General features: G+C 34.9%; 4 protein-coding genes across 6 annotated transcripts in view; 3 read left to right on the top strand and 1 right to left on the bottom strand.

The window, feature by feature from the left end:
- Positions 1–26,994, bottom strand: part of LOC139150839 (probable ATP-dependent RNA helicase DHX40) — a 188,367-nt gene that overhangs the window by 144,700 nt on the left and 16,673 nt on the right. For 2 of the 3 annotated variants that reach the window (XM_070723250.1, XM_070723251.1), the window contains exons 3-4: positions 25,602–25,720; positions 22,982–23,215 (exon numbers count right to left, since the gene is read on the bottom strand). In XM_070723250.1, the coding sequence (XP_070579351.1) occupies positions 22,982–23,215; positions 25,602–25,720 (353 nt within the window). Of the gene's footprint in view, positions 1–22,981; positions 23,216–25,601; positions 25,721–26,432; positions 26,459–26,994 lie in introns of all 3 variants that reach the window. The other variant, XM_070723252.1, reaches the window with a different exon arrangement.
- On the top strand, positions 3,491–5,247 carry LOC139150843 (microfibril-associated glycoprotein 4-like). Its single transcript, XM_070723257.1, has 2 exons — positions 3,491–3,943; positions 4,400–5,247. The coding sequence occupies exons 1-2, from the start codon at positions 3,640–3,642 to the stop codon at positions 5,047–5,049; spliced, it is 954 nt and encodes a 317-aa protein (XP_070579358.1). The 5' UTR covers positions 3,491–3,639; the 3' UTR covers positions 5,050–5,247.
- Positions 13,109–16,813, top strand: LOC139150842 (microfibril-associated glycoprotein 4-like). The gene is made up of 2 exons (XM_070723256.1): positions 13,109–13,751; positions 15,277–16,813. Exons 1-2 carry the CDS (start codon positions 13,439–13,441, stop codon positions 15,930–15,932), a joined length of 969 nt encoding a protein of 322 aa, XP_070579357.1. The 5' UTR covers positions 13,109–13,438; the 3' UTR covers positions 15,933–16,813.
- Positions 19,371–22,502, top strand: LOC139150841 (fibrinogen-like protein 1). Its single transcript, XM_070723255.1, has 2 exons — positions 19,371–19,805; positions 21,805–22,502. The coding sequence occupies exons 1-2, from the start codon at positions 19,451–19,453 to the stop codon at positions 22,458–22,460; spliced, it is 1,011 nt and encodes a 336-aa protein (XP_070579356.1). The 5' UTR covers positions 19,371–19,450; the 3' UTR covers positions 22,461–22,502.

The following is a 26,994-nucleotide window of genomic DNA, read 5'->3' as shown; positions in this document are numbered from 1 at the left end:
AAGTACCCAATAGGACAGGCAGTAAATGATAGGTTTTGCTAGTTAGGGTAACTTTTGAACCTAGAACACCTATCACAGCCTCTGTTTCAAGTGTGTGAACTCTTTTTTCCACTGGAATGTTATCTGTTTGAGTATACTATGCAGGACAGGTGGATAGATGCCTAAAAATATTGTGTCACTTGATTTAGAGAAGTTAATACATCATTCTTGCACTGGTTTTATTCTGCGTTTGTCTTCTGTAAGTTGGCTCTGCTTGTTGTGTGAATGGATGACTTCAACATCACAAACGGTATAGCCATAACACTATGAACACAGATGCCACAACATGAATGTCAAAATGTATTCAGCCTTATACAGTATTGAGCACTGTGACACAGAGATTGAATTGACAGGGCTAGAAAGTGACTTTAATGCATACACAGTCACTCCACAAATGCTTGCATGGACAATGTTTCAAAAGTTTCCCCTTATGATCTTCAGTGAATCATGTTTGTTTTAGCCAGTAAGTGATGTTGTTATGGTAAGGAAAATTTCAGTAAGTTATTTATGTATTTATTTATTTATTTATTTATTTATTTATTTCACACTTTCACATTTTCATTCCATTGTTATATAAATACAATATGTTTGTTTTTGAATCGACAATACAACTCTTTGTTTAAGGGGACGTTGCACTTCAACACTTTTTTCAAAGCAATATTTACATGACAACCCTCTAATTATCAACAAGCAGAGAAATTTAAGTTTAGTGTGGAAGCAATAGCTTACTGGAATGTTGAAGGGGTACATGCTGGTATTTGGGGTAGAAAACCTCAATTTTGCTTTTAATGATAAAAATTAATTTAAGTCAAAATCTTGATACTACTTTTTGAAATTTAATGGCTCATCGAAACTAGAGTATGGTATATGTGGAATGCATTATCTATTTTTATTCTTAAATGGCTGGGGTTGAAAGACTGACATTCATTCAAAGAATCATGAAAATCATAAGCTAAATTGAAATGACTCTTATTCAAAATGTAAGAACTTTATTGTTGTAATTTAAAGAACATAATGAAAATTTCAAAAAAATTTGACCAAGCAAGTCTGAAAGTAAATTATTTTGAAATGTTGAACATGGGAGAAATAAGAAGCCAGAAAAATGGGATGATTTACATAAAAGTGCATAAAGTTACACTTCTTTCTCACCAACTCATAACCCAACCAATATATGAACCTTGGGTTAACTAACTAATTCATGAAAATTGATTGATGAATCTTTGCAAACAAGTGATTTTGAGCAAAATACACTATGTTATTTGTAATGCAACCTTGAATAAATAAACAAGCTTACAATAGAAAACATTATGAGACGTCAAAAAGTTCACATGCTCATACAAGAGACAGAAAATTGTCTCCATGTAAAGGGTTACGTTTGGATTAAAGTGATAAAAAAATGTACGTATGTGAAGTGCAAACAAAAGTGCATTACTCAAATAGTGACACAATCAGTATATTTCTGTCTGTGTCAGCACTTACCAAATCATTTCCAGAAAGGAAAATTGATGCATGCCTAACACCTCACAATAAACTGCGGTATATGCTATCATAACTAAAGAAGATTGTCAAAGGCTTTATAATGCTGCTGTGACTGAGTGTGATTTACATACGTTTGTGAAGAATGACCTCTCTGACCTCTTGCAGTTTTGATTTTGACTTGAAGTACACAGAAGGGCTAAAAAAAATAGATCCAGAAACCCATAAAATCTCAAGGGCAGCCAGGGGGTATGCCCCCTAGTATTGCCCTATCGAGAGAGGGGGGTTGGGGGTGGGGGCGCTTCAGTTGCTGCAACACCAGCCGGTTGGCATTTTGTTTTAGCCTGTTGCCATGAAAAAATGTAATCAAAGCCCTTAATTCTTGTGTATACTGCAGAATGACAATAATCAGAATAAGGATAGGCAAATGCACAGATCTGAAATAGAATGAATCCTTCAGTTGAGACTTATAGATCATAATACTCTTGTGTGTTAGCTAGGTTTATGTGAAAGGTCATAGGGGTCAATGTGAATATAAGTTGCAGGAAAAGTACTCCTTAACATCTGGCATAAACATATGACATGCTATAAAAAGAAAAGCATTGCTCAGCCAAACTACCGGTATAGAGGGCACAGCATCATATGATCTAATTTCACAGCCTCATTAAAAACTACAAAAATTTCTCGTTGGATGAGAATTATTAAACTAATTTGCCATCCCATATCCACATTGGTGTTTATTCACTTGCAATGCAAATGATTGAGGGTTTGGATTCCCATATAAATGGGGCAAAATCAACCTTCCATAAAGAGATGAAAAAATTTGCCTTTTTATTCACTTAATAAAAAGAAATGAACTAAAAGCATTTCTGTCTGGCTTTCTACACATACTGCATTGTGGGTAAAAAGTCTACCTCTCACCACAGCAAGATTTTGAAATACACTGATCAGATAAATCTTTTGACACATACCGTATGTAATTGTTTTCATGGCAAAAAGTCCTCTGGCTGTTTGTTTGTGAAATTAGCTAAACTTATGCATCTTTTCAACTTTTTAGGCATTTCTGGTATGAAATTCCTCTATAACTAAAACTTTACTTTATGACTTCTGTAATCTTGTGTGTTTTACCAGTAAAAAATCTACCATGTTGAAAATATGGTCAACCGCCTGAGACTTTTATGACTCATGGAGTCACTCAGGTTGCAAACTCGTATTTTAAGGTAGTGAGAATTCACCAATTGATGTAAGTTGCAAAATGACTGTACTATGCCATGAAATAATATCAGTTGTTAGATGAGACAAAGGTGTGAAATAGACCATGATATTTCACTTAAACCATACTTAGACATATGGTAGAACTGTCCAATGTCTATGCTTGACATGACTTTTACTTGAATAAAAGATGTGACTGGCATATACAATTAGGTACTGGCATGGAAAAGGACGGATCTTCAGTACAATTTATAAACACCTCAGTTCACTGGATAGTTTTAGAAATTACTACACATATAGGGTATGTGCAATTATATGCCTTACATCATAAACACTTGTGATGGAGCTAACTATTAGGTAACTACACAGATGGTAAATACACAGGTAATAATGTTTTTCATTTATTTACATTAATTTATTTGTATATGCCTGTGATGTGTACATGTATGCTGTGTAAATGGTAACTACATGCAGACACCCAATACTTCAAAGAAAATTGTACAACACACTGACTCTAGGATTACCGCACAGGAAGACACAAAACTGAATCAACTATTGATGATCAACATCCAACCTCCAAGATCTAGTTGGTCATGGCTTTGTTGACATTTAACTATGACAAAAAGTTATGAGCTGACACTGTGACACTCACATTAAGATGAATATCAGCTGCAATGAATCACACTATTAGCTTTTCATCAATGATTGAATGAATGGCCTCAAACCAGATGATTTGTCAATATTTAATTCTGACCAATAGAGATACCATGGGCTCTGCGTACAACAGTATAATTTTCTATTCTCACATGTACCATTTGCAATTTGCATCTGGCAGTTAAGAGATTAACTTTCTTTGAAAGAAATTTTTGAATTTCAACAAGCTATTTAAACATACCAGTACAAGTTAACACTATGGAAGCTCTGGTACTGTTTAAAGTGATGTTAATCGTGGGACTTTGTGAAGCACAGCATCATAGAGGCAGTATGAATGCTGACTTCAACAGACAGTCTCCAACAATCCAAGATGGCGGCTGTGCATACACATTCATTGTACCACAGGAGAGTATGCCAAGACACTCTCACGGTTCAACTGCTGATCTGTATGAGATATCAGACAAGTTGACCAATATCCAAGAGAACATTCAACAGCTGCAAGCCAGCCTTCACCTAGAATCTACAATCAGACTGGAAAAGAAGAAACCACAATATCCACTTGGTATGTGTGACTTAACCTTTTGTTACAATTTACAAAATTAATACAACACCAACTTGAAAGATTAGTCCAAAAAGAGGTAAATTGATCACAAATAAATCATCATAAAACACTGTTGGAGCCTGAAACTGATCATATGATTTCAACGATTATTTGTCTAAAAATTGTGTTGGCTATTCTTCAATGCACTGACCTTCTGAGGTAGGTAGTACCAGTATAGTCAGATAACATATCAACTCTACAATATTCTACAATACATTTGGTCTCAGAGATTGACTAATTATAAACACTGGCACAGAAAAAATGGCAGAAATTGAAAACACAATTGTTCTGATTTTGAAGTACATCTTAAATGCTTTATATAAGTAATTTCTGATATCATATAGGCTGTACCAGCTGCTGGATAATTACTTTAATTCCACAGTACATGGCAAAACATATTTTAAATATCTATTTTAGATTGTCATCATGCCTATCAACTCAATGGAAGTCATCTTGTTGAAGGAGTTCATTTCATTCAACCAGAGGACTATCCAGAACCATTCCCTGTTTACTGTGAAGTCAAAGATGATGGTGTATGGACTGTGATACAAAGACGTCAAGATGGATCAGTGGATTTCAATAATGACTGGACTGCATACAAGTTTGGGTTTGGATTTGTGAGTGGTGAACACTGGCTGGGTAATGAAAAGATCTTCTATCTCTTACGAAGAGGACGATATAAACTTCGTGTTGAAATCCAGGATTGGGAAAATAACACAGCCTATGCAGAGTATGATTTCTTCCAGATTGGAAATGAGGATTCCAAGTACACCTTGCTTATTGGGGAATATTCCGGTACTGCTGGAGATTCAATGATTTATCACAATGGAATTAAATTCAGTACCAAAGATCAGGATAATGATCCAGGATCTAGATGTTGTGCTTGTATTTACAATGCAGGGTGGTGGTACAAGGACTGTTTCTATTCAAATTTAAATGGCGTGTACATCAAAGGTGGTACATACTCTGCAACTCACTCCCATGGTGTTGAATGGTATCATTGGAGGAACAGTCACTGGTATTCACACAAGAAAGTTGAGATGAAAGTTTTTCATGTGACTGGATGAGACGCAAAAGATATTATGACTGTTGAAACACAATACTGTAGATTTGTTATAACAACAGCATCATGCTTCCCGATTACACAGTCCCCTTTTCACTATTACACTTTGGCATAACACAATTATTTTCAAAAGCCAACTTGCACATTTGTAGGTCATGGGGTCGAGAAGAATGAGTTAATTCAATGTACCATTTAAATGCTACATTACCAATGATGGATGTGCTCAAATATTTGCAATGTAAAATTTGATGAAAGGTCAAAAAGACAATCAACCTGCAATCTATCTCAACCCTTTGAACCTGGCTCGGACAAAAATGTCTGCATGATGTCATGGGGTACCAGGGCGTCAGGGTGCAAAGGGTTAACTGATACGTAACAAAGTATTAGTTTTGATGTATTTTCTATCACTTTTGTTCTGTTTACAAAAACAAAATTCTGAAGTTTTCCTACAAGTCTTCAAACATCGGATACTTACAGATCTATGACCAACTGATTAAAGACAATTTGAAGCCTAACGCACAAATTCCTGAAGACTACACTTTATAGTACACTCTACTGCGTAAGTTTTTTCAAAAAATCATTCTCGATATGATAATCTAGCAATACAAAATAATTTTTGAGTTGAATGGATGTATTATATACAAGTCAATGACAGACTTAGATAAAATATTAACCTGAAGTTATTAAACTACTTTTAATTCTGCCAAAGAGTATATCAGGGCCAGGAGTTCATTTTCCACCCACAATCATATCACCTTACGTCAAACGCCCTCTATGGCCAAAATATGAGCTTTTACAAGTATCCTAGTGTTACATTCACTTTCATACACTCTGCTGCTCATGATATTTCAAGAAATCATTCAATTACCCTCATGGATTGCAAGTTTATTTCTACTTAGACCTGCATTCAAGTTTCAAGGCGTCGTGCACAACTTACTACCACTATCGCTGTATCACTATATATGGTCTGCATGCATGGAATAAAGAGGGACATGTAAACACAATACCCTATACACTAACACACTCGTCTGAGAGACCAATGTGATTGTGGTACAAACAAATGCATGTGAGCAAATGATCATTGAAATATATGTATTTCTATGCATGTTTTAGCATGTTTTTTGTTTGTACCACGGCTCATTCAAATGCCAGGTTTAAGCCATTGTTAACACTATTGAGATTTTTATTTCGGTGAAGGTTAGGTCAGACTGCAACTACTTTGTCTTTGCGTGAATTATTTTCAACAAAATATTGAAAAAGCAAATTGAAAAAACAGCTGCTGTATTACCGTACATCCTGGGGGTTTGAAATCTTGATTAATACAGTTGTATGTGCACATATGTAGACGCATTCAGTATTTGTTCTCTGAAATAGTAGGGCAGGTTTGTTATCAGCCTAATCTCTAAACAAATAATGGGACATGAAAATTAAGGGAGAACAGAGGAATAAAATCATGTAAACATAATATCAACAACCACTAATCTAAGAACCACAGATTGATGACTGCGGCTTCACAGAGACAAATAAGATTTTATAACAGAAAGCAAATTATTTCGAATCAACAGATTGAAGTTAAAGCTAGGGCTAGAGTGTGAATCAGATAAGTAAACATCTAGAACGATTCATTAAGTCTACCACCTAACAGAATAATAGTGCATGGTTGGAGGGACTGTGGTCACCCTTCAACTGGGACCTGTGATGCTCTCACTGGGTGCTATATTGGTTCTCTTTTGTTCAGTATAAAAGAGAATGTCTTCAGCTATGCAATGTTTGGTAAATTCACAATGTGTATTATTTGATCAAATATTAACACAATTTCATAATCAGTTTTCATAAGAAGTTAACACACGGTGAATTTTAAGCTTCAGTAACTGACAGTTGCTGGTTACAGTACGTGCAGTATGTCCAACAAATCATACAATACTGCCTACATGTATTTCTTCTCTCTTCAGTCTGTTACTGAGTGTGTCTGCCAGGCTATAATATCATATACCTGTATGATAGGCAGAAAAACTTAGTCATTTTTTTTCACCTTTATAAAATATACTCTAGTAAATTTTTTCAAGATTTTTGCCAAAATTATGATAAAAAACTGTAGCAAATAAAATATGTCTATTTGGTCCTAAATTATAAAGAAAATCACAGAAAAATTTGCAAAAACTGGTAAAAAATGTTGGACTAAATTTGGTGGGTAGAAATTACGGAACTCAAAGGGTTAAAGTAAGTGGCCATTGGAAGTTGCCAGTTAGATCTTAGGAGAGGTGAGGTCAAAACTGTAAACTTTGCTGAGCAAAACTAAAAAAATTGATATAGTCTTGGCCATGCAATCTTTTTTGAAAAATGTCAAAACGAATGTCAGTGAAAACAAAGGTGTGTATCGGTACCCTAAATTTTGAAGAAACCATATACATGAGATGCATAACCTTGAAACAATAAAATGTCAAAGCTACTCAAAGGCATGAGCTAGCTGTTCTTTTAAATATTTATTACATAACTTTTATCAGCTCACAGCTGTTCTAATGATACCAAACATCAGATGAGTAACATGGTGATGAGTTTACAAAAGAAAATGGGCACTTGGTTTGTACAGGTAGGCTGAGAAGGCAAATCTAAACACTAGCAGATGAAGCAACAGAACTACCAAGTACATGTAAACATTCCACTAAAATTTCATGCTCATGATGAACTGTCATTAGACGATATATGGTACATATTTATGTCTACTATGATCTTTTCCACCATTTTAGTTGTGCCCGTAACTACTTTGCAAAGTGCAGGAAAAATCTACACTGAAGGATCTTGAATGCGTGAGGGCGCTCTTTCCTTTGCCATCACGATGGATCTTCCTGTCAAGGAATCTTGGCCAAAACTTTCAATTTAAGTGACGGGAAATGCCATATTTGTGGCCAAGAAGAAACACTGGAACACATCTTATTTGAGTGTAAATATGTTAAAGAAATCTGGCAGAAATGTATTTCTTTCTTTGTCAGAAACCACAACTTTGATAATAATATCAATATCAAAAGATTAGCAATTGCAGGAATCAAAAATGATAATAATGCAACATCTGACATTATTTACTGTATTGTTATGTTATGTTATGTTATGTTATATTTATTTATTAAAGTGTCATGTGTGGTCTTAAACAGCTTGGTTGCCACACCCAGCCCCAAGGGCTTACAAGACACTAAACAGTAAATAAAGTACATAGATATGAATAGCTCGAAATGTAATTTAAGTATAAGAAGCTTCTTGTCTCATTGAAAATGCATGATAGACATAGGATGCCAATTGGGATGGCATGTCGCTCATTAGAAATTTGAGTTTCTGATGTACATCAAATGAATCAAATACAGAGCACAAGTTTCTGGCTTTAGAGAACAATTGTTTCCTAATAACATTGTAAAGTGTGCAATCAAAAATAAAATGGAGCTCATCTTCTACTACATTTGGACAAAAATCACATAGTCTTTCCTCTTTAGGCACATTCGTGTAACGCCCAGTTTCATTTTTAGAGGTAAGATACCAACTCTCAATTGTGCTAAAAGTGATCTTTTTGATCTAGAAATGGGAAATTGTAAATATTTCTCCATTCCATATTCCGTCTTAAACATCAAATATGTACGCAATTTGGGCTTTTCACTCAGTTGGGATGTCCAGTTACTAATATACAACGTTTTTAATGCATCTTTCATGACAGGAATACTACAAACCTCTAAATTACCAAATTTCTCCTGCAAACCAATTTCTGAAAATAAATCAAACATATCTTTAGCCCAGTTTTTATATTTTAAACTGATATCCCAAGTAAAAACTTGCTTAATCATTCTGTTATTAGGCATAACTACTAATCTATTCCAGAGTCTTACCATGTTCAATTTTTTCCTCAATAGACAAGGGTCTCAACCCATATCTCCATTTATAGCGAGTATAGGGGCAAATTTGTGGACGCCAAGAAAATATCTAATCGCTCTGTTTTGAATTGACTCACATTTTGAAGAGAAACGGTAGCCCCAAATTGCAGAACAGTAATCTAAAATTGGAGTAATACAAGAATGAAATAGAGTTGTAAAAGTGTTATATCTAAAATCCTTAAACATGTGTATCTTAGAAATTACTGATCCCAAAGCTCTATCAGCAGCACTTGCTAGAGTTTCAGCAGTCACTTAAAAATTTAAGAACTGATCCAAAACTAAACCCAAATATTTATACTGAGAAACTACGTCAAGATTTGTACCACCAAATTGAAAAATAAAGTCTATTTTCATTTGACCAATATTTGGAAAATGAACAATTTTGTGTTTTGGACTTGTTCATCATCATACGCCACCTTTTGCACCAATCTTGTAGATGGTCAATCATCTTTTGTAAATTTGTCTCATTTTCAGCAAGCAAAACAATATCATCGGCATACAACATAATATTAATTAATGAGTTACCAACTGGGATACCTAAAGCTAAATCATTAATCTCAATTGCTAAATCATTGATAAAAATAGAAAAAAGTGTTGGGGAAAGTACATCACCTTGTCTGACTCCATAAGTTGTTGCAAACCAAGACGTAAGGTTTCTGTTTACATTAATACATGATAAAGAGTTACAATACATACTTTTAATAGACTCATAGAACCTCCCATTAATATTATTTTGCAACAATTTGTAGAACAGTAAGTCCCTGTCAACCCAATCGAAAGCCTTTTTCATGTCAACAAAAACAGAAAAAGTTGGTAGATTTTGAGCTTTTCTATTTCGTATAATAGATGTAAGTACATAAATATGGTCAAGACAAGTTCTTGTTTTTCTGAAACCATTCTGTTCGTCAACTATTATTTTTTCTAAATCAAGGTATTTCGTTAATCTATTATTTAAAATACCAGAGTAAAGCTTACTAATATTAGACAATAAACTAATCCCCCTGTAATTTAACGGGACACGTGGGTCAGACAGAGAACTTTTGGGATGGGTTTGATTACTGCCTTTCCCCACTGTGAGGGCACTCTACCAGAAGTAAAACAAAGTTGGAAAAGGTTATGAAGAATCTTAATCGCATGATCATTCTTTAAGATCTCGTATGGGATTTTATCTGGACCAACTGCCTTGTTGCATTTAGAGCGATTAACAACATAGACAACTTCTTGTAAAGAAATATCACTATTCCGATACACATTAAGGTGGTTGGAAAGGCTATTTTTGCACCAATTCTTTTCTCAGAGTTAATGTCAAGTTTCAAGTGTTAGAATCAAGATATTTAGTTCAAATTTTCAGGATAACTCCCTTAGTTAATATTATCTCCAAAGAATATAAAAATTGTATATTTGCAGCCATGATTTTGAAATATGACACAAGTAAATATTAACATTTAATTTTTTATATTTTTTTACATATTTGAATTTAATAGTAATTGGATAGTATTAATATTACCAAATTAGTTATAAATATGTTGACACTATTTATTGTAAGATTTGTACGGCAGGATTTGTAAATAAAATTTGTTTTTATGATTTTACATGGGTTTATATATCAAAAAATTATTAAAAATTCTTTCAAATTTCAAAATGTGATTTTTCAAAAAGTACTTCAAATACAGGAAATTGTGCCGTACAAATCTTATCTGTAACCTTGTTAATAGGCTGTAAAAATTCCATGTCCATATCTCATTTCAAAGTTGGATTAAATTGGTATACAATTATGTAGGAAATTGTTATTCTGTCAAAAATGTTGAAAACAAGCCATATTTGCTTCCCTCCTTTGAAGTCATAGAGCAGTTTTTTTTTGTTAATCTCACTTTTGACACCTCTTTGACACTCAAAGAATCTAAAAATGCATTTACAATAGTAGTCACTCACTCTGAATGCCAGCACCACCTTGTCAAACTTTCCTGAAAAACAGTAAATAATGACTTTCCCTTTTCAAACATTTTATAAACAGCTAGGGGACCTCTACCATAGTTAATACACTAAGGACTCCCCAACTTCTTCTTATTTGGTCAGTTTTTCAGAAGTTTTAACAGGCTATAACTCTACAATGCCTTTGTGCCCAAATGTCTAGTTTTTTTTATTCTACAGAGAATGTTGACTACTTTTATATTTTAATAGTTTTGTTGAAATTTATAACTGACGCTCTAGCCTTTCCAACCACCTTAAGACTTGCATTATTTGCTAGATACATTTGTTCACACTGAGTTTTAGCACCGATGATTTTTGTATAAAAAGAATCATCGAAAGTCGATTCATTCTCGATATCAGATAAATTATACAATCCCTCAAAATCACTTTTCCATTTATGTAAAACAAAATTAATATCATTAATTATCATACCATTGTCACCATAAACTTCAGAAGGAATGTCCTTCTTACACCTAGGTCCTAACTTATTAATTTGGTTCCAAAATTCTGTTGGATTTGACGCATTTAAATATTCTATATTAGACATCAACTTACGATGATATTCTCAGTTCGAAAAGTTTTATCAAACTTTCTTCGTGCTGTCAAAAACTCGTGTTTCAAAACTATACCAACTCTTTTAGAACAATGACTATTCAGAAATTTACGTTCTTTTTCCCTTAAATCTTTCCAAAGACTGGAAATTCACTCGACCAGAATGGTTTAGACATTTTACGTTTTCTAGAACAAGTAGGAAATCTCGGTAATCAAGTTTCCAGTCCATTTCATGAAAAATACACTGACAGAGAGAATCATACAAATTATCAATGACATATTGATTTTGTTGCCTAGCTTGTATAGTATCTACGATTTGAATTATGGCATGCCTACACATATCAGAATCAAGGAAATTAGGTGTATTACTTCCTTTGTTTTTTCACACAAGACGCATTGTAATTTTAACGCATTCACAGTTATGTAGATTTGTTTTATTTGTGACTATGTTGAAATAAATTTATCTTTTTCAAAAAAAAAAAAAAAAAAAAGTGAATCGAAAATGATAATAATGCAACATCTGACATTATTTACTGTATTACTTCCTTTGTAAAATATACAGTTTGGAATATTCGAAATTCGGTTACTCTTGATGGGATTAAAGTTTCCCTTCAATCCTATGTCATGCAATTGAAATGTCATCTCTCCTCATGGATGAATACATTGTATTTCATTTATAAGATGATGAACAAAACTGAGGATTTTATCACAAAGTTTTCAAGCCTTGTAAGACTGGAAGGAGAAGAATGCATCCTGAATGCATTCATATGATGATCTTTGTAATCAAACAGCTAATTATTTGTTTTTTCACACAAGACGCATTGTAATTTTAACGCATTCACAGTTATGTAGATTTGTTTTATTTGTGACTATGTTGAAATAAATTTATCTTTTTCAAAAAAAAAAAGATCTTCCTGTCAAGGGTAATCTGCCGCTACAAAATATTGGAGACAAACATAAACATGTGACACACTGATAGAAGGTTAATGAACCCACCTTGAGGTATTTCCTGTCTCAAAATAAACAACACCTCCCTGTCCCCCTTCGCTTTGTCAATGTTTTTAAAGACTGGAAAACTTACTTTGATTATAGAATTGAAACAGCTAGCTTTTGATATATAATGACATGCAAAATTACCGTATATGAAGTTTCCTGATAGTATATTTCAACTGCTACATCAGATATCTGTTACATATTTGCTTCTACCTTTGACAGATTTACAAAAAAAAATTCTGAAAAAATTCCATTTACTGGTTATTTCCAGTTAAATGGACCAGTGTAATGAAAACCTAATTCTAAAACAATGCCAAAGACCCTTGAGACCAGACAAATTGCCAATTTTATCAACATACTATCACTTTGGTTGAAATCAAGAAACATTACTTGCATAATTATCAGTGTCTATGGTATGATGCATCAAGTAATATTGCAAAAATATATATGAGATAGGCAAATCTTTGCATTGAGAATGTTGAATCTGATCATCAAGGAAAGGCACAAAACAGATTGTCAAACTTTGGGAGTTTATCTCCTGACCTAAAATAAGCAGTTGAGATCAGATTTGATTACAACTTGTTTATACATTATAGTTGCCAGATAAAAGAATTTGCAAGCAATCTGAGATTCTGAATACAATGAAGATGAATCAACTAGACAAAAACAAACGTCACATCCCTTTTATAAACAAAGCAGTTTTACAGAGAGAAATCACATGTCATTGTGCGGCTGACCGGTAAACACCACTGGTAGGAAGCTCTTTTCTCCTTGTTCAACAGGAAACCCGACCTTGTTCTTCTAAGTTATCAGGAAACCAGACCTTGCGTATCATAATACTGCCAACAACCAGGTAAAGCCAGGAAAACCAATACACTGTGTTCAATCACATTCAGCTGTCCATTGATGCATCTTCGATTGTCAAGAACTGCTTGAAATTTTCAGCGATAAGGAAAAAGAAGAATGGTTCATGTTGTAGCTTTTATATTCTTCCTCAGCATTGGCTTTGCCACTTCAAAACAGCAACAGAGTACCACAGGAGATGGAGAGTTTGGCACCCTGACCCAGGATGGAAGCTGTGCATTTACTCTGATTCTGCCACAGGAATCCATGACAAAGAGCTGCTCAGAGAATCAGGATTCAAATTCTGATCTCTTTGAGATATCAGACAAGTTGACCACCATCCAAGAGAGCATTCAACAGCTGCAAACAAATCTTCATGTCAAATCAACCATAAGATTGAACTTGATAAATACACCAAAATTCTACCCACATGGTAGGTAGCTGTTTTTTTATTGCCTTTTTGATGCATTCTTTACTTGTTATCAGTAAATGAGACAGACCGATAAATAATATAAGTGATTGAAAAGTGCTTTTGGAAAATAAACAATTTAAGGTAAATTGCCACGATACTTTATTCAAGGAAAAATGTAAACCCCTCCTCCTCATCAAGGAGACTATCAACTGTCCCATATCCTTTTTGTTGACAACTGAATACACTACCATCACGTATGATCCTACTCTGACTTGTACTGGTGCACTGAGCAACTACTAGTAGCAAGATTCCCATGCCATATTGCCTTGATCTAGCTTGAGTGTTGGCTATAATGTTTGACAAATTTTAACAAAATCTAACAACACATTGAACTGTGTTGACTGAATGATCTGATGATTCAGGATGCTCCAGCCAACTCTTTTATAAAAAAATTGCAATTTTATCAAAAAGTTGCAATTTATTCATGAAATGAAACCATGACAATTGACAGATATATCCACATCAGCATGAAAATTAAAAAACAGAGCTAACAAAATATTGAGACTTCAATGAAAATAATGATCAAAAAAACAGGTCAAGAAAAAGAAAATTTATAGTAATTTTACAAAAGACGAATTATTAGAGGCCCTCAGTCAACCCTTTGAGAGGACACCCTTGAGTAAGAGATTTTCAAAACTTCTTTACTCTCTCATATACAGGTTATAGTTGACCTTCTAAACAGCCACTATTTTCAAAGGCAATATTATGTCATGATGATTTTAAAGTAAATTTGACAAGATAATCTTAAGAATGTTTGTTTTTTATCAGATAACCCTCTGAGTGCTGAAATTTTTCCCATCTAGTAAATTTTGGTGCAACATTTTACCAATTTTATGAATTTTCTGTAATTGTTTTGGTAATTTTGGAGCAAAAGGACATAACTTTTCATTGGCTTCAATTTTTTTTCAAAATCTTGGGGAAAAAACTGAAAAAGAAATTGTCTTGATCTGAAAAAATTGTCTGTGTAATATTTTATGAAGGCACTCAAAGGGTTAAAAGAACAGGCAATCAATACAACATGAGTCCGTGATATGAAGCTGTCTTGTACTTTTTGTAAAATTAATGCAATTTACTGTTCCATGCGGAGTCTCAATGAATTCTTGTTTTCTGTCTTCACTGTCTCTAAATTGTCATTTTCTGTTCCTACCATGGTAATCTATTTCAACATTTCTACAAATATGACCGTGTGGTTTTTATGCTGATACTGTTGTACTGATTTCACAATTTCAAGTTCTCAGTGTGGTCTGAAGTTTAAGAGCTACAGACAAAATTAAAGTCTATGCATGTCCCAAGCACAGTGATTATCATAATTATATATACAGACTGTAGATAATTTAAGTTAATCCATGGTCTTCCTGCGATATCAGCAACAAACACAGACTTGGCAGAGACAATTCCATTTTAAGTATGGCCTGAGTATGTACTCTAACAGAATTAGTTAAATGCACAACAACTGAAATAAAGAATATAATTTGCTGTTTTTTAGATTGTCATCATGCCTACCAACTCAATGGAAGCTATCTCATCGAAGGAGTTCATTTCATTCAACCAGAGGACTATCCAGAACCATTCCCTGTTTATTGTGAAGTCAAAGATGATGGTGTATGGACTGTGATACAGAGACGTCAAGATGGATCAGTGGATTTCCACAATGACTGGACTGCATACAAGTTTGGGTTTGGATTTGTGAGTGGTGAACACTGGCTGGGGAATGAAAAGATTTTCAATGTTTTGCAAAAGGGTGGATATAAACTTCGTGTTGACATCCACGATTGGGAAAATAACACAGCCTATGCAGAGTATGATTTCTTCCAGATTGGAAATGAGTACACTAAGTATATCTTGCTAATTGGGCAATATTCCGGCAATGCCGGGGATTCAATGAGTTACCACAATGGAATGAAATTCAGTACTACTGATGCAGACAATGATGAAACCGCAGGTTGCTGTGCCTGCGCTGATAGCTACGGCCGTGGTGGATGGTGGTACAAAAATTGTCACTACGCAAATCTAAATGGTGTTTACATTGAAGGCGGGCACACTGGTGAAAGTGAAGGCTACAGTGTTGCATGGCATCACTGGAAAGGAACAAGCTATTACTCGTACAAGAAAGTGGAGATGAAAATTCTCAAAATTCATTGATGAATGAACCGAAATAGTACAGAGCAGCAGCAGGGGTTTGTAATACTGGGAAAAGTTACTCTACACATGTCAAAACAGAAAGACTATTCTATTCTCTTTTGTCCCTCTTGAGGTAGCACAATGCACACAACACAGCATACTGGTATTTTGCTTGAAATCACTTTTTCGCAAAGAGCACTTATATTTTCATTAATTTGTTAACCCAAGATTAAAATATTAGTCGGATTCACCTTTAAGCATGACAACCAATCATAATTTGAGTGAAAAAGAAGTCTAAATTTATGCAAATTTAGGCAAATCACAGGATTTCCTGGCTTCTTTTTTCTCTTGTTTTCAACATTTGAAAACATTTAACTCCACTTTGTCTCAGTCAAATGTGAAATGTTCATACCATGTTCCTTAAATACTAAATAATAAAAGGACAATATCTTTTGGCAATAGATCTAACATTTTGAGTGAGAGTCGTTTCAATTTTGCATGTCATTAAAGGGATAAAGTCGTCAGGACTACGCTCAAGGTCGTATGGGTCACACATGACCAATGTAAAGAGCGTATCTAAGGTATAATGGTGATTGATGAAAGTAAAAACATAATCTATCATCATATAATTTAAATGTTGCACCTATGGTGATGAGATGCATCTTGATATCGTGCACGAAATACATTGTTTGTAAACAAGAAACTCGCACAGGCGCAGTTCCGACGACTGTTTCCCTTTAATCACTTATTTTTAATGAGTTTTCCAACCTCTGTCATTTCAGAATGGGAATACAAACAATAGTTTTTTCTACATACATACTCTAGTTTCAAATGAGAGATTAAATTTCAAGTAGTAGTATTAAGTTTATGACGTGAATAAACTTTTATCATTAATTCCAAAATGAGTGTTTTACATTAATTCTAAAATGAGTGTTTTCTACCTGAAATATGTATCCCCTTCCTGGGGACACCAAACATTAAAGGAATCAAACTGGCCGTTTTGAAGAACCAGCTTTCAATGTAAAAGTTGATGGACGCCAGTCAACGGACGACGGATGCCACTACACATCCACCTATCATATAAGCTCAGCGTCGCTGACAGCTAAGCTAATAAAATTTGATATTTCAGAAGTATACCATACTGTATTGTATATTCAGACCCCCAAGTGGGCATTGAGGAGGTGGAATTAATCAAATGTTGTTCAAAGGCAGTCTGAACAAGAACTTGGATACTCAAGTAAATTTCAACTAAATTTTACCTCAGGTCTGGCAGCTATGCATACTTGGAATGATTTTTTTTTGAAAAAGATAAATTTGTTCCAACAAAGCGGCAAATAAAACAAATCTACATAACAGTGAATCTGTTGAGTGAATGAACAAAATTACAAAGCAACTTGTCTGAAAAAAGTCAGTCATTTAACTGAGAGAAAGAGCATTATAAAAAACCCAATGTAATGAATTCAGCAATTATTCAAATTGTTCAAGCCAGTCATTTCTGTTATCATCCCAGATATCTTTAAGCCTCAAGATTCTACTCTGACCATTTCAATAAAAGAGAAAACTTCCTTCGTCATGTTTTCATTGTACCACAGAACTTTACCAACAAGATTGTGTTTTGATATTGGTAAATTCACTGTCATAAGTCTAAGTCACTTCCAGTTACAGCATTGAGATGGAGACAGTGATAATCACTAATAAGTTTGTTGTCAAACTTCGCAATGAAATACTTGGAATAATGTTGACTGCCAGTTAAAATGAAATGGCGCCCTCTATCAAGAATAAATCAAAGTACTGCCGGGTAATATGAAATTTTGCCCTCTTGGCCTCTATCAAGAAATAAAGCAAAGTAATGATAAAATGCAACACATGATACACCATATATCTTTAGTGTAATTATATTTATTGAAGATACAGTCAACACTAATGCTAAAGTTGCTTGTTATAAAACAATATCCTTTCAACTACAATATTGACGTTATTTCCACACCTTGAACAAATACGGTACGATGCAACTTCTTATTATCATTTAACTTTGCTTGCATTGCTGAATGACTCACAACTTGATCATGGTAATATGGACTGAAAGTGAAGGAAACAAAACACTTGCTAGCTCTGTTATGGAGATTCCATATGTTGAAATACTCAGTGTGGCCGGATGGATATTGATCTTTGACAAACTCAAGAAAAACAGGGTCAAAAACAAGACCCACAGACAATACTACCCTGGAATGAAACTCATTTAAACCACATGAAGACATTTTTATACTTAATGTTGAGATATACTGGACACCCAGATAAGCAAGAATTAAGAAATTTTACAGAGCCAAATAATTCATGATTAATACTGAAAGTTTGGAGAGTTTCTGTCAATTTTAGCCTTCATTTGCTTCAAATGAAGTTAATTGCCATGACAGAATATGAGTTTCTCTCACTTGGCGAGCAAGATAAATATTGTATGCTACACTGAACAGCCTATGTGCATATCATACTGCAAGGCCTTTGACTCAGCATCGGGTTTCATTGGCATAATTCCCAGTCAACAGCTACCCTAGACTGGAAATCTGTCACTCAAGTCAGCCCCTCCTCCCCTGCCTAAGGATCTTTTGGTCTACACCGTACCGTAATCACTCTAACAATTCGACTGCTTTAATAATTTGAGCATCAATTTTTTCAAGAAACATAATTTTTTTCCCTCTATTATTTTGACTTTTGTGTAGCCTTTGCATTTTCTTTACCTCTATAAATTTGACCGCCTACATTTTTGACAAAAGTTTCAAAGTCAAAGTGCTTCATCAGGCTTTTCACAAGTCATTCTTTTGTTTAGCCAAGCTCTTTGTTACAATACACTCTGGTACATTGTGCGTACCGATACAGTGCAAATGTGACCCAGGAAAGTTCAGAATTGAGTATTGAGTAAGAATTGATATTTATTATTATTATTATTAAAAATTGTTTAAAATGCACTACACATATGTCTCAGCACATTGTACATAGCTGGATAAAATAATTTAAAAGTACAACCACAGGAGGAAATTAAAACAGAAAATTACACATAAAACTGAAGGTAGGTTTTCAAATTGCACTTAAAACTAACTACAATTGTGGCGGTCTTAATTTCAAATGGCAAATCATTCCATAGATAGGGTGCATATACTGAAAACGCTCTCTGTCCATATGTCATTTTTTGTTATTCATGGTGTCAAATGTTGATGAAATACGACTATAATTCCCAAGGTTTGTATTATACCATGTCTAAAAGATATGGCGGAGTAACATTTCGTCAATGGGCATTGTTAGAGTTTAACTCTTTATGTAACTCTAATTTTTCGACCAACCATCAAGAGATGATATTTTTTGGAACTCGATCAATTCGACTTTTTCTGTCGTAATTATTTTTTTTCTGGTTGAATTGTTGGAGTGATTACGGTAGCTCTGTTGGGTATAAACTTACCAGTCACAATAAATTGATCAACAGTTACACACTCGTGTACCAAATACATGTACAGTATCAGCCATACAGTGAATTCTCTATAAGCACCATGAAATTATTAGGTAAATATGGCAGCACTTTGTCCATCAGCAGAAAACTGTCTTGCTTGGCCCTTCTGCTCTACCTGTGTGTTAGCGTTGCCACTTCACAAGAACATCATGGCAGAACCAAAGGAGAAGTCAGCAGCCAAACACAAACCGTTCAAGATGGCGGCTGTGCATACACATTCATTGTACCACAGGAGAGTATGCCAAGACACTCTCATGGTTCAACTTCTGATCTGTATGAGATATCAGACAAGTTGACTAATATCCAAGAGAACATTCAACAGCTGCAAGCCAGCCTTCACCTAGAATCTACCATCACAGTGGACAAGATTAATGAACCCCAAGTCTATCCACAGGGTAGGTGACATAATTTACAGTTGTTTATCACTGACTTCTCAGCTTGCACTCACTCAAAGATACTAGCAAAATAAAATTTACGGTACATGTACTTGAACTTCCTTTCATCACAGTTGTCTGCAGCTTTTGATGATATTTTTATTGTTTTCCTGCATAACACAAACACATTTTCCTAACATTCTTTTCCTAATTATTTTGAACTGTACATTACTGTTCTTGCCAACAAAATGCATTGTACAATATGCAATCCTAATGATACGGTTGACAAATTAATTCTAGTCCAGACTGAAAAACATAACTACACATTGAACAGTGGCCGTTTTGACTTGCTGAACACATGACCACGTAGATATGATTTGAGAGTAGGAGGAGGAATATTTTCAGAGGGGAAATGCAAAGTTTATGAGGATCCAAAATTTTGCATTATTGCTAACTGCCATCCTCCACAATGCTGCGGCTGATCTCATGTTTATGTTGATAAAGTAGTCTGTACCCTGGTAGTCTTTACAAATATAACACAATTAAAGTCTTTACAAATAACGAAGTGCTTGTGTGTGATTAAAAAATGTGACGGAGGCCATCATTTCCTGCAAGGATAAATTTGGTTGAAATCAGATCCCACTCTAATTATTTGTATACAGGTGTAAAACATAACAGGGCAGGTGAAAAAATAGTCAAAGAAAGAGCAACTAAATTTCAAAGATTTGTTGCGATATGTACCATTTCATGATAAAGATATGACAAGTTAAACGTTAACAGCGGGTAATTATTATCAATTTGAAATATACCAGATGAGCAAATCCAATCGGTATCTTGTATTCCATGTATCAGTTTATCCTTTTTCTCCCAGAGGGTTACAGTTCACAATAATGCATTGGATTTACTGTAGCGTTTGAAAGAATGCTCATTTTTTATGAACTTGAAGATTAAACTTTTTTCCACAAGCTTTGTTTGATTTGATAATAAAGTTATATCTTCAATTCCCAAGAATTCAACAGTTTGAATGTAAGCATTCGTTTTTGAAAGTTATGCAAGTTATCAATTAGCAGCTGTTTTGGGCATTAATTTTTCAAATAATTTTAGCTGTCATGGGGTGCCATATGAGACTTTGCACAAAATTCAACTTGGTTCTGAAAGAGGATTTGATCAAAGTCTAGCAGTGCTGTCAGAGTCTGTTGTTTCCTAATTTTGCATACTTTCTTCATTATATTAAAGCCAAGGTGCAGTAGTGTGCACTGGTCTTTCTAGTCAGGTGCCGCCAACGAAGCTGTTCATGCCAAAAGTGTTCGTGCGCTGTGTTTTTCAGCGGGCAGGCAAATTTAAAAACTTATCAGCAGGTGGGGAGAAAAGTCAATATTTGCAGTTGGTGGGAAAGAAATTTCAGTTTTTATAGTGGGTGGGAAGAAATATTCTGGCAGTGGGTATCAGAAAAAGGTAGGAGGATGCCGTGGTTGATAGAACTTTAGGGAAGATTAAACATCCACCTACAACTTAGAGGGGAGCTTGCAATGTCCAAAGGTGTACATCTAATGGACAACAGGGAATTTCAGGGGTGGGGAGAGGGCAGTGGGGAGCTCAAACTGTAGTGGGCAGAGGGAAGCAGGGAGACCAGAGTCACTGGAGGGAAGTGGGCATCATAATTTAGTGGGAGGGCATATTTTCCGCATATGCCAATGGGAGGACAGTTACAAAGAGTTCTCCCTCCAAATTTTAGGTTGAGGTCAAAAATATGTAAAATCAGTATATCAGCCTTTAAAACATGTTTTGTGATGATTTTGAGTCATAACATTGAACACTTGGTGGCACCTGATCTAGTGAAATAGCAAACTTTTGAGTTCAATATGGTACGTATGAGCAAAATGCTTGGTGGTTCTGGAGCAAGAACGACTTGACAAAATGGCAAAATGGTTTTATTTGCATTCCAAGGCCACCGGCCCATATACAATATACTAACCAATGTATATTTGTGAGGTAATTATCAAGGTTTTTGATGTTACAGATTGTCATCATGCCTATCAACTCAATGGAAGTCATCTTGTTGAAGGAGTTCATTTCATTCAACCAGAGGACTATCCAGAACCATTCCCTGTTTATTGTGAGGTCAAAGATGATGGTGTATGGACTGTGATACAAAGACGTCAAGACGGATCAGTGGTTTTCAATAATGAGTGGATGACGTACAAGTTTGGCTTTGGATTTGTGAGTGGTGAACACTGGCTGGGGAATGAAAAGATCTTCTATCTCTTACGAAGAGGACGATATAAACTTCGTGTTGACATCCAGGATTGGGAAAATAACACAGCCTATGCAGAGTATGATTTCTTCCAGATTGGAAATGAGGATTCCAAGTACACCTTGTTAGTTGGGGAATATTCTGGTACTGCTGGAGATCCATTTAGTTATCATAATGGAAAGAAATTCAGCACCAAGGATCAGGATAATGATCTTGGAACTGGAGCATGTTGTGCTTGTGCTTATAATGGAGGATGGTGGTATGGCAATTGTATCGAATCAAATTTAAATGGCATTTATTTCAAAGGTGGTGCATACTCTGGATCTTACTCTAATGGTGTTGAATGGTATACATGGAGAGGGGAAAGTTTCTATTCTCACATGACAACTGTGATGAAAGTTCTTCATGTTCATCAGTGCTAGTTAATGACAAACATAATGTAAGTCCCAAAAATTAACATGATATAGTTACACAGGCAAAATAAAAGTAGAACGAAGTTGCATCATGGGGAAAAAACGTCAATGTTAGTGCTTTTGGCACATAAAATAGTTGGAACCATTTCTTGATGGGTATGGCATTGTTGACTTGCCTACGCTCATCTCAGGATGTGCATATTTGTAGAACATTTGTTTGCACCATCGTGTCCCTTTGGTAAACAAGGGTTACTCTTCCACTGTCAATAATTATTGTTGTCTTGACAAATCAGATTGCAGTATTTGTACCATCAAAAGTGTGCCCTCTAAGCCTATTTGGCATGCCAGACTCATGAATATTCTCTGTGACGCAAGAAAATTTCAGATGATAGGAAATTATACATTGTGACTAAAGAAAATTTCTCAAATTTTACAATTGACTCAGAAGTTTCATGAAGTTTTTTTTGTTAGAGGGCACACTGACCATCAATATACTGTAAAGATATACTGTAATTTACGATTTTTCCTACCTTTGACACATAATTTGGATTCTTCATGTCTTCTTCTCGCAGCAGATTACAGTAAATTTCCCTGACTGGGTGGAGTCGTCCAGGAATCTGAAACACTTCATGGCATCTGAAGAAATCTGAAAACTTGTCTGAGTCCAGTGTAGCAGACATTACAATGATTTTCAATGGATATGTCCTCTTTAACAATCTACTTCTATTCAAAAATACTTCTTTGATCAAGCCAAATAAAATATCCTGAAAAAAAAAATTTAAGTTGTTGAAGTTACTTTTGTACTGCGTCACATATAATTTATTATTAAAAACTTTGGTGTTTGTATTTGGTGTTTGTAGAAAGAGAATAAACACTATCTAAAGTACCAAATGATGTCGTTTCCAGACCACATTAATTTAATATTGTATCATTCAGACGCACAATAATGATGGATCAGGTTTGAATAAGCATACCAGATATGCTGCATTCAGAAATTGTCACTGTACAAGGTAATTTACATAAATGCATGTACACAAAGTATCATGCTGCTACCTACTCAAGCAAACTGATGACCAAGAAATCTGAGTCAAAAAGTAGAATATGGCAAAAATATACAGAGCTTTTTATTTTGTCATATTGTATTTTCCTCCTTCATTTTTATGGCAAACGATAATTTTTATTTCAAAAAATTGTAATAAATTCTAGCATTTCATTGATAATAACTTAATTTTTTTGTAACGCCAATTACTGTAAAGAAAACTCTTTGTTTACTGTCCTTGGATTTTTGAAAACCTACCAGCCAGCCAGGGAAAAAACAAACACAGACAAAAAATTGAGTGTATTAGCATAAGCTCATTTTTTATTTTGTTTATTTCAGAAAAAATATATAGTAATTGTAATAGCGTTAATAATGTGTTTGTTTTCTTAATTTTTTCTGTAACCTACCAGCATGCAGAAGGCAACCAAAGAATTGTATTTAAAGTGCCTTATTTTGATTACACAGTCATATATATTTTATAGCCATATTTGAACAGCAACTTTAAATCTATTCAGTTGTTGAAATCTAAGTTGTACGTTCATTGCCAGTGTTTAGAAAAATGTTCTGTGGTCACAATCAACTAAGCTTTTTACATAAGTTGCATTTGATTCCAAACCAACTTACTGAAAAAATACAATAATGGGGCTTTGAAGTTCATCATAGTTATTCAGTACTCACTCTCCACATACTTGATCAGGGTAAAGGGGAATTAAGGATGCAACACAATGACAAGCAAAACATGAGAATGTAGCAGCTACCACATCAGCTCAAAACTTTATCAAATAATGTATCAGGTAATTGTTCAAATCTTATTGTTTGACTTTTCATAGACTTCTCCAAGTCATTGTATTTTAACCATCCAAAGTAAGAATAAACAATCCACGACAAAATACAACTTCCAGAACTGTCTGACTCAGTAGCTTCATTCCACTTTATCATACTTTCTAGAGATTCTTCATTCCAATGCTATTTTGAAAGAGTCCTGTCAAAAGTTTACAAGAAGCCCATTTCTATAATCCATTATCATGTACCTGTCACTACACCTACATGTATGTCACTCTTGGACCAGTTTTTCTAACCTTTCATTATAAGCTATAACATTCTATGTGCTTGTTTTGCTTGAAATTTAGTTACATTCTTCCCCTTAAAGAGGCACTCCCACTTGGTAACATTTTTAAAACACATTTTTTAATGCCAACGGTCGATATTTGACGTGGCGACTGCGCGCGGATCGCGAGATATCGATAAAAACATGTCATTTCCCGAGCGTATTTTTCACATCCCGAAGTTTTACGATCGTTTCTGATTTTGACCCGAAATCCGCCGAAGGTTTGTTGTTGTGCTGATTGACGATATTCTAGGGAGTCTACAATAAGTTCGAATGACGCAATTAATTTACTTCCCACCGCAAAGACTTTATATACAGCATTATGCCATTACCTCAGGTAAGTTTTGTAAAACTTCTCCTTAATTTTTGTCGTTTTCATTGTTCTAAATCAGTTGTACTATATTTTTAACCAATACCACATAAACATCAGTTTTGACGTGTCAAATATTAGCCGCCTCTGATGACTACATTTTGTCGTCTGCCACACAGTACGCCGCGCGCGTGGTATGCGTCTATGCATACCACTCGGCGGCCGCTATGTATCAACCGCACGTAACTGTGCTAGTCACCTATGCGAATTCTGGTGGAATCAAACTTTGTTTTCCGTTTTTTCTCAGAGTCAGTAAGACTCGGCTTTCCCCCGGGAGCATGACCGATCACCGACGCGAGTGGTACTGTGGCGTACAGCAGCGTTAGCGTAGACTCGTACTCCACAGCTTAGTTGACAATGGCCCCAGTGCCGAACGTTCGATGTTCGGAAGCTGAATTTAGGTGGGCCACCGGAATTCAAACTTTTACTTTTTTGAGGACATGTTTTTATCGATATCTCGTGATCCGCGCGCAGTCGCCACGTCAAATATCGACCGTTGGCATTAAAAAATGTGCTTTAAAAATGTTACCAAGTGGGAGTGCCACTTTAAGATAATAAGAACTTAACAATTCAGCCACTTTGTAAAATGTGACCACACTCCAATGGATTATGACAAACAGAAAGATGACTTACTGTATCAAGACTTCTTTCATGAGCTTCATCTAGCACTATCACACTATACCTAGATAATTCTCTGTCTTCCAAAAACTCACGAAGGAGACATCCATCTGTCATGTACTTGATGACAGTGTCTGTAATAAAAGACGGCAAACAAACTGCTCACAGATGTGTGGTACTTAAACTCTATTTCACAATCCCTGGCATGATATTGCCGTGCGTGTTTTAAAAATGTACACTAGCTACCGGTACCAGTATATACTGACATCATATTACCATATTGAAACACTTTAGTATTCGCAAATAGGAAGGGTACTGAACACTACCATAATCGGAAAACAAATCTGTCGACGGAACATGATGGAAATTCAGATCTCATCATCAACAGATTATCATTAATCAGTTTTCATCCCCTATTGTTTTTACCCGATTGAAAACTAGCCGTATTTTAATATCATCATACGGACACAACTCAACATAGAGGTTAGAATTGCACAGAAACTATCTACCAGTAGAACTATGCCTCAATATAGAGGTTAGAGCAGAGCAGAAACTGTGTACTATATGTAGTATATCTCAAGCTGATAGCAGTCAAGGAGTTCTCTTCTAGTCAATGCAGCACAGTCTTTTCTCATACCCAGTATAGAAATTTTGTATGCAGTATATTTTGAAAAGCAACTCCTTTGAGCTCTTTCATGGGAAGGTGAAGGACAGGTTGTACATATGTTTTCATAAGGACAACGCATGAGCTCATTTCATTCCATGGATACATTTTTATCAGTTGACAATTAGGTTAAGGTAGTATGTGCCTCAAAAGTGAAAGACTTAAACTTTTGCTCAACTTACCTTTTAAGGATCTTTTCAACCATTCTCTTTCAAAATAAAGAATAGGAATCAGGGGTCAGCGTACAAATTTTGGTACTAGTGAAACAAATGACCGAAGATTTACCAATATTTAAAATTCAAAATGGCCGCCATCCCTGTGTTAACTCCATGGATGATGGAGAAGAATAAAATTTTCTATTTCGAAAAACTAAGAAAGTTTTCATACAGCAAAAGCCTTAAAATGAACCCTCACAATAAATATATCAGAAAAGAGTTGTAAAAGTTTGAGAGTCTGAATATCTGTCCCCGAGGTGCTAGGCGCAATCTACCTTAAAACAGGAATTTGAATGGACCAAGGTACAAACAAGTCCAAATGCACATGTATACAATAAGCATGTATTTCCATACGGTGAGCTTGGATTTGTTTGTATTATCATCATATGATCTTTGGGTATATTGAGTCTGTAGAATACAATTTTTCTTTTTAAAACCATTACAGTGACTTGAATAGCAGCTTTTGCCAAATCAGGAAAATGCCTAAATCAAAATGGAGATCATATCAACAGATTGGATATCACTTTCA

The sequence above is a fragment of the Ptychodera flava genome, chromosome 15, assembly GCF_041260155.1.
Source record: "Ptychodera flava strain L36383 chromosome 15, AS_Pfla_20210202, whole genome shotgun sequence".
NCBI classification, from domain to species: domain Eukaryota; kingdom Metazoa; phylum Hemichordata; class Enteropneusta; family Ptychoderidae; genus Ptychodera; species Ptychodera flava.
The sequence above is the reverse complement of the archived record's forward strand: the minus strand, read 5'-3'. Positions and strand labels throughout refer to the sequence as shown.

What these genes read in the sequence shown, in the direction of transcription:
- LOC139150843 (XM_070723257.1), top strand. Translation starts at nt 3,640, where the DNA reads ATGGAAGCTCTGGTACTGTTTAAAGTGATGTTAATCGTGGGACTTTGT. An exon ending in GAAACCACAATATCCACTTG is followed by an intron (nt 3,944 to 4,399) that starts GTATGTGTGACT and finishes TATCTATTTTAG; the next exon opens with ATTGTCATCATGCCTATCAA.
- LOC139150841 (XM_070723255.1), top strand. Translation starts at nt 19,451, where the DNA reads ATGAAATTATTAGGTAAATATGGCAGCACTTTGTCCATCAGCAGAAAA. An exon ending in ACCCCAAGTCTATCCACAGG is followed by an intron (nt 19,806 to 21,804) that starts GTAGGTGACATA and finishes TTGATGTTACAG; the next exon opens with ATTGTCATCATGCCTATCAA.
- LOC139150842 (XM_070723256.1), top strand. Translation starts at nt 13,439, where the DNA reads ATGGTTCATGTTGTAGCTTTTATATTCTTCCTCAGCATTGGCTTTGCC. An exon ending in ACCAAAATTCTACCCACATG is followed by an intron (nt 13,752 to 15,276) that starts GTAGGTAGCTGT and finishes GCTGTTTTTTAG; the next exon opens with ATTGTCATCATGCCTACCAA.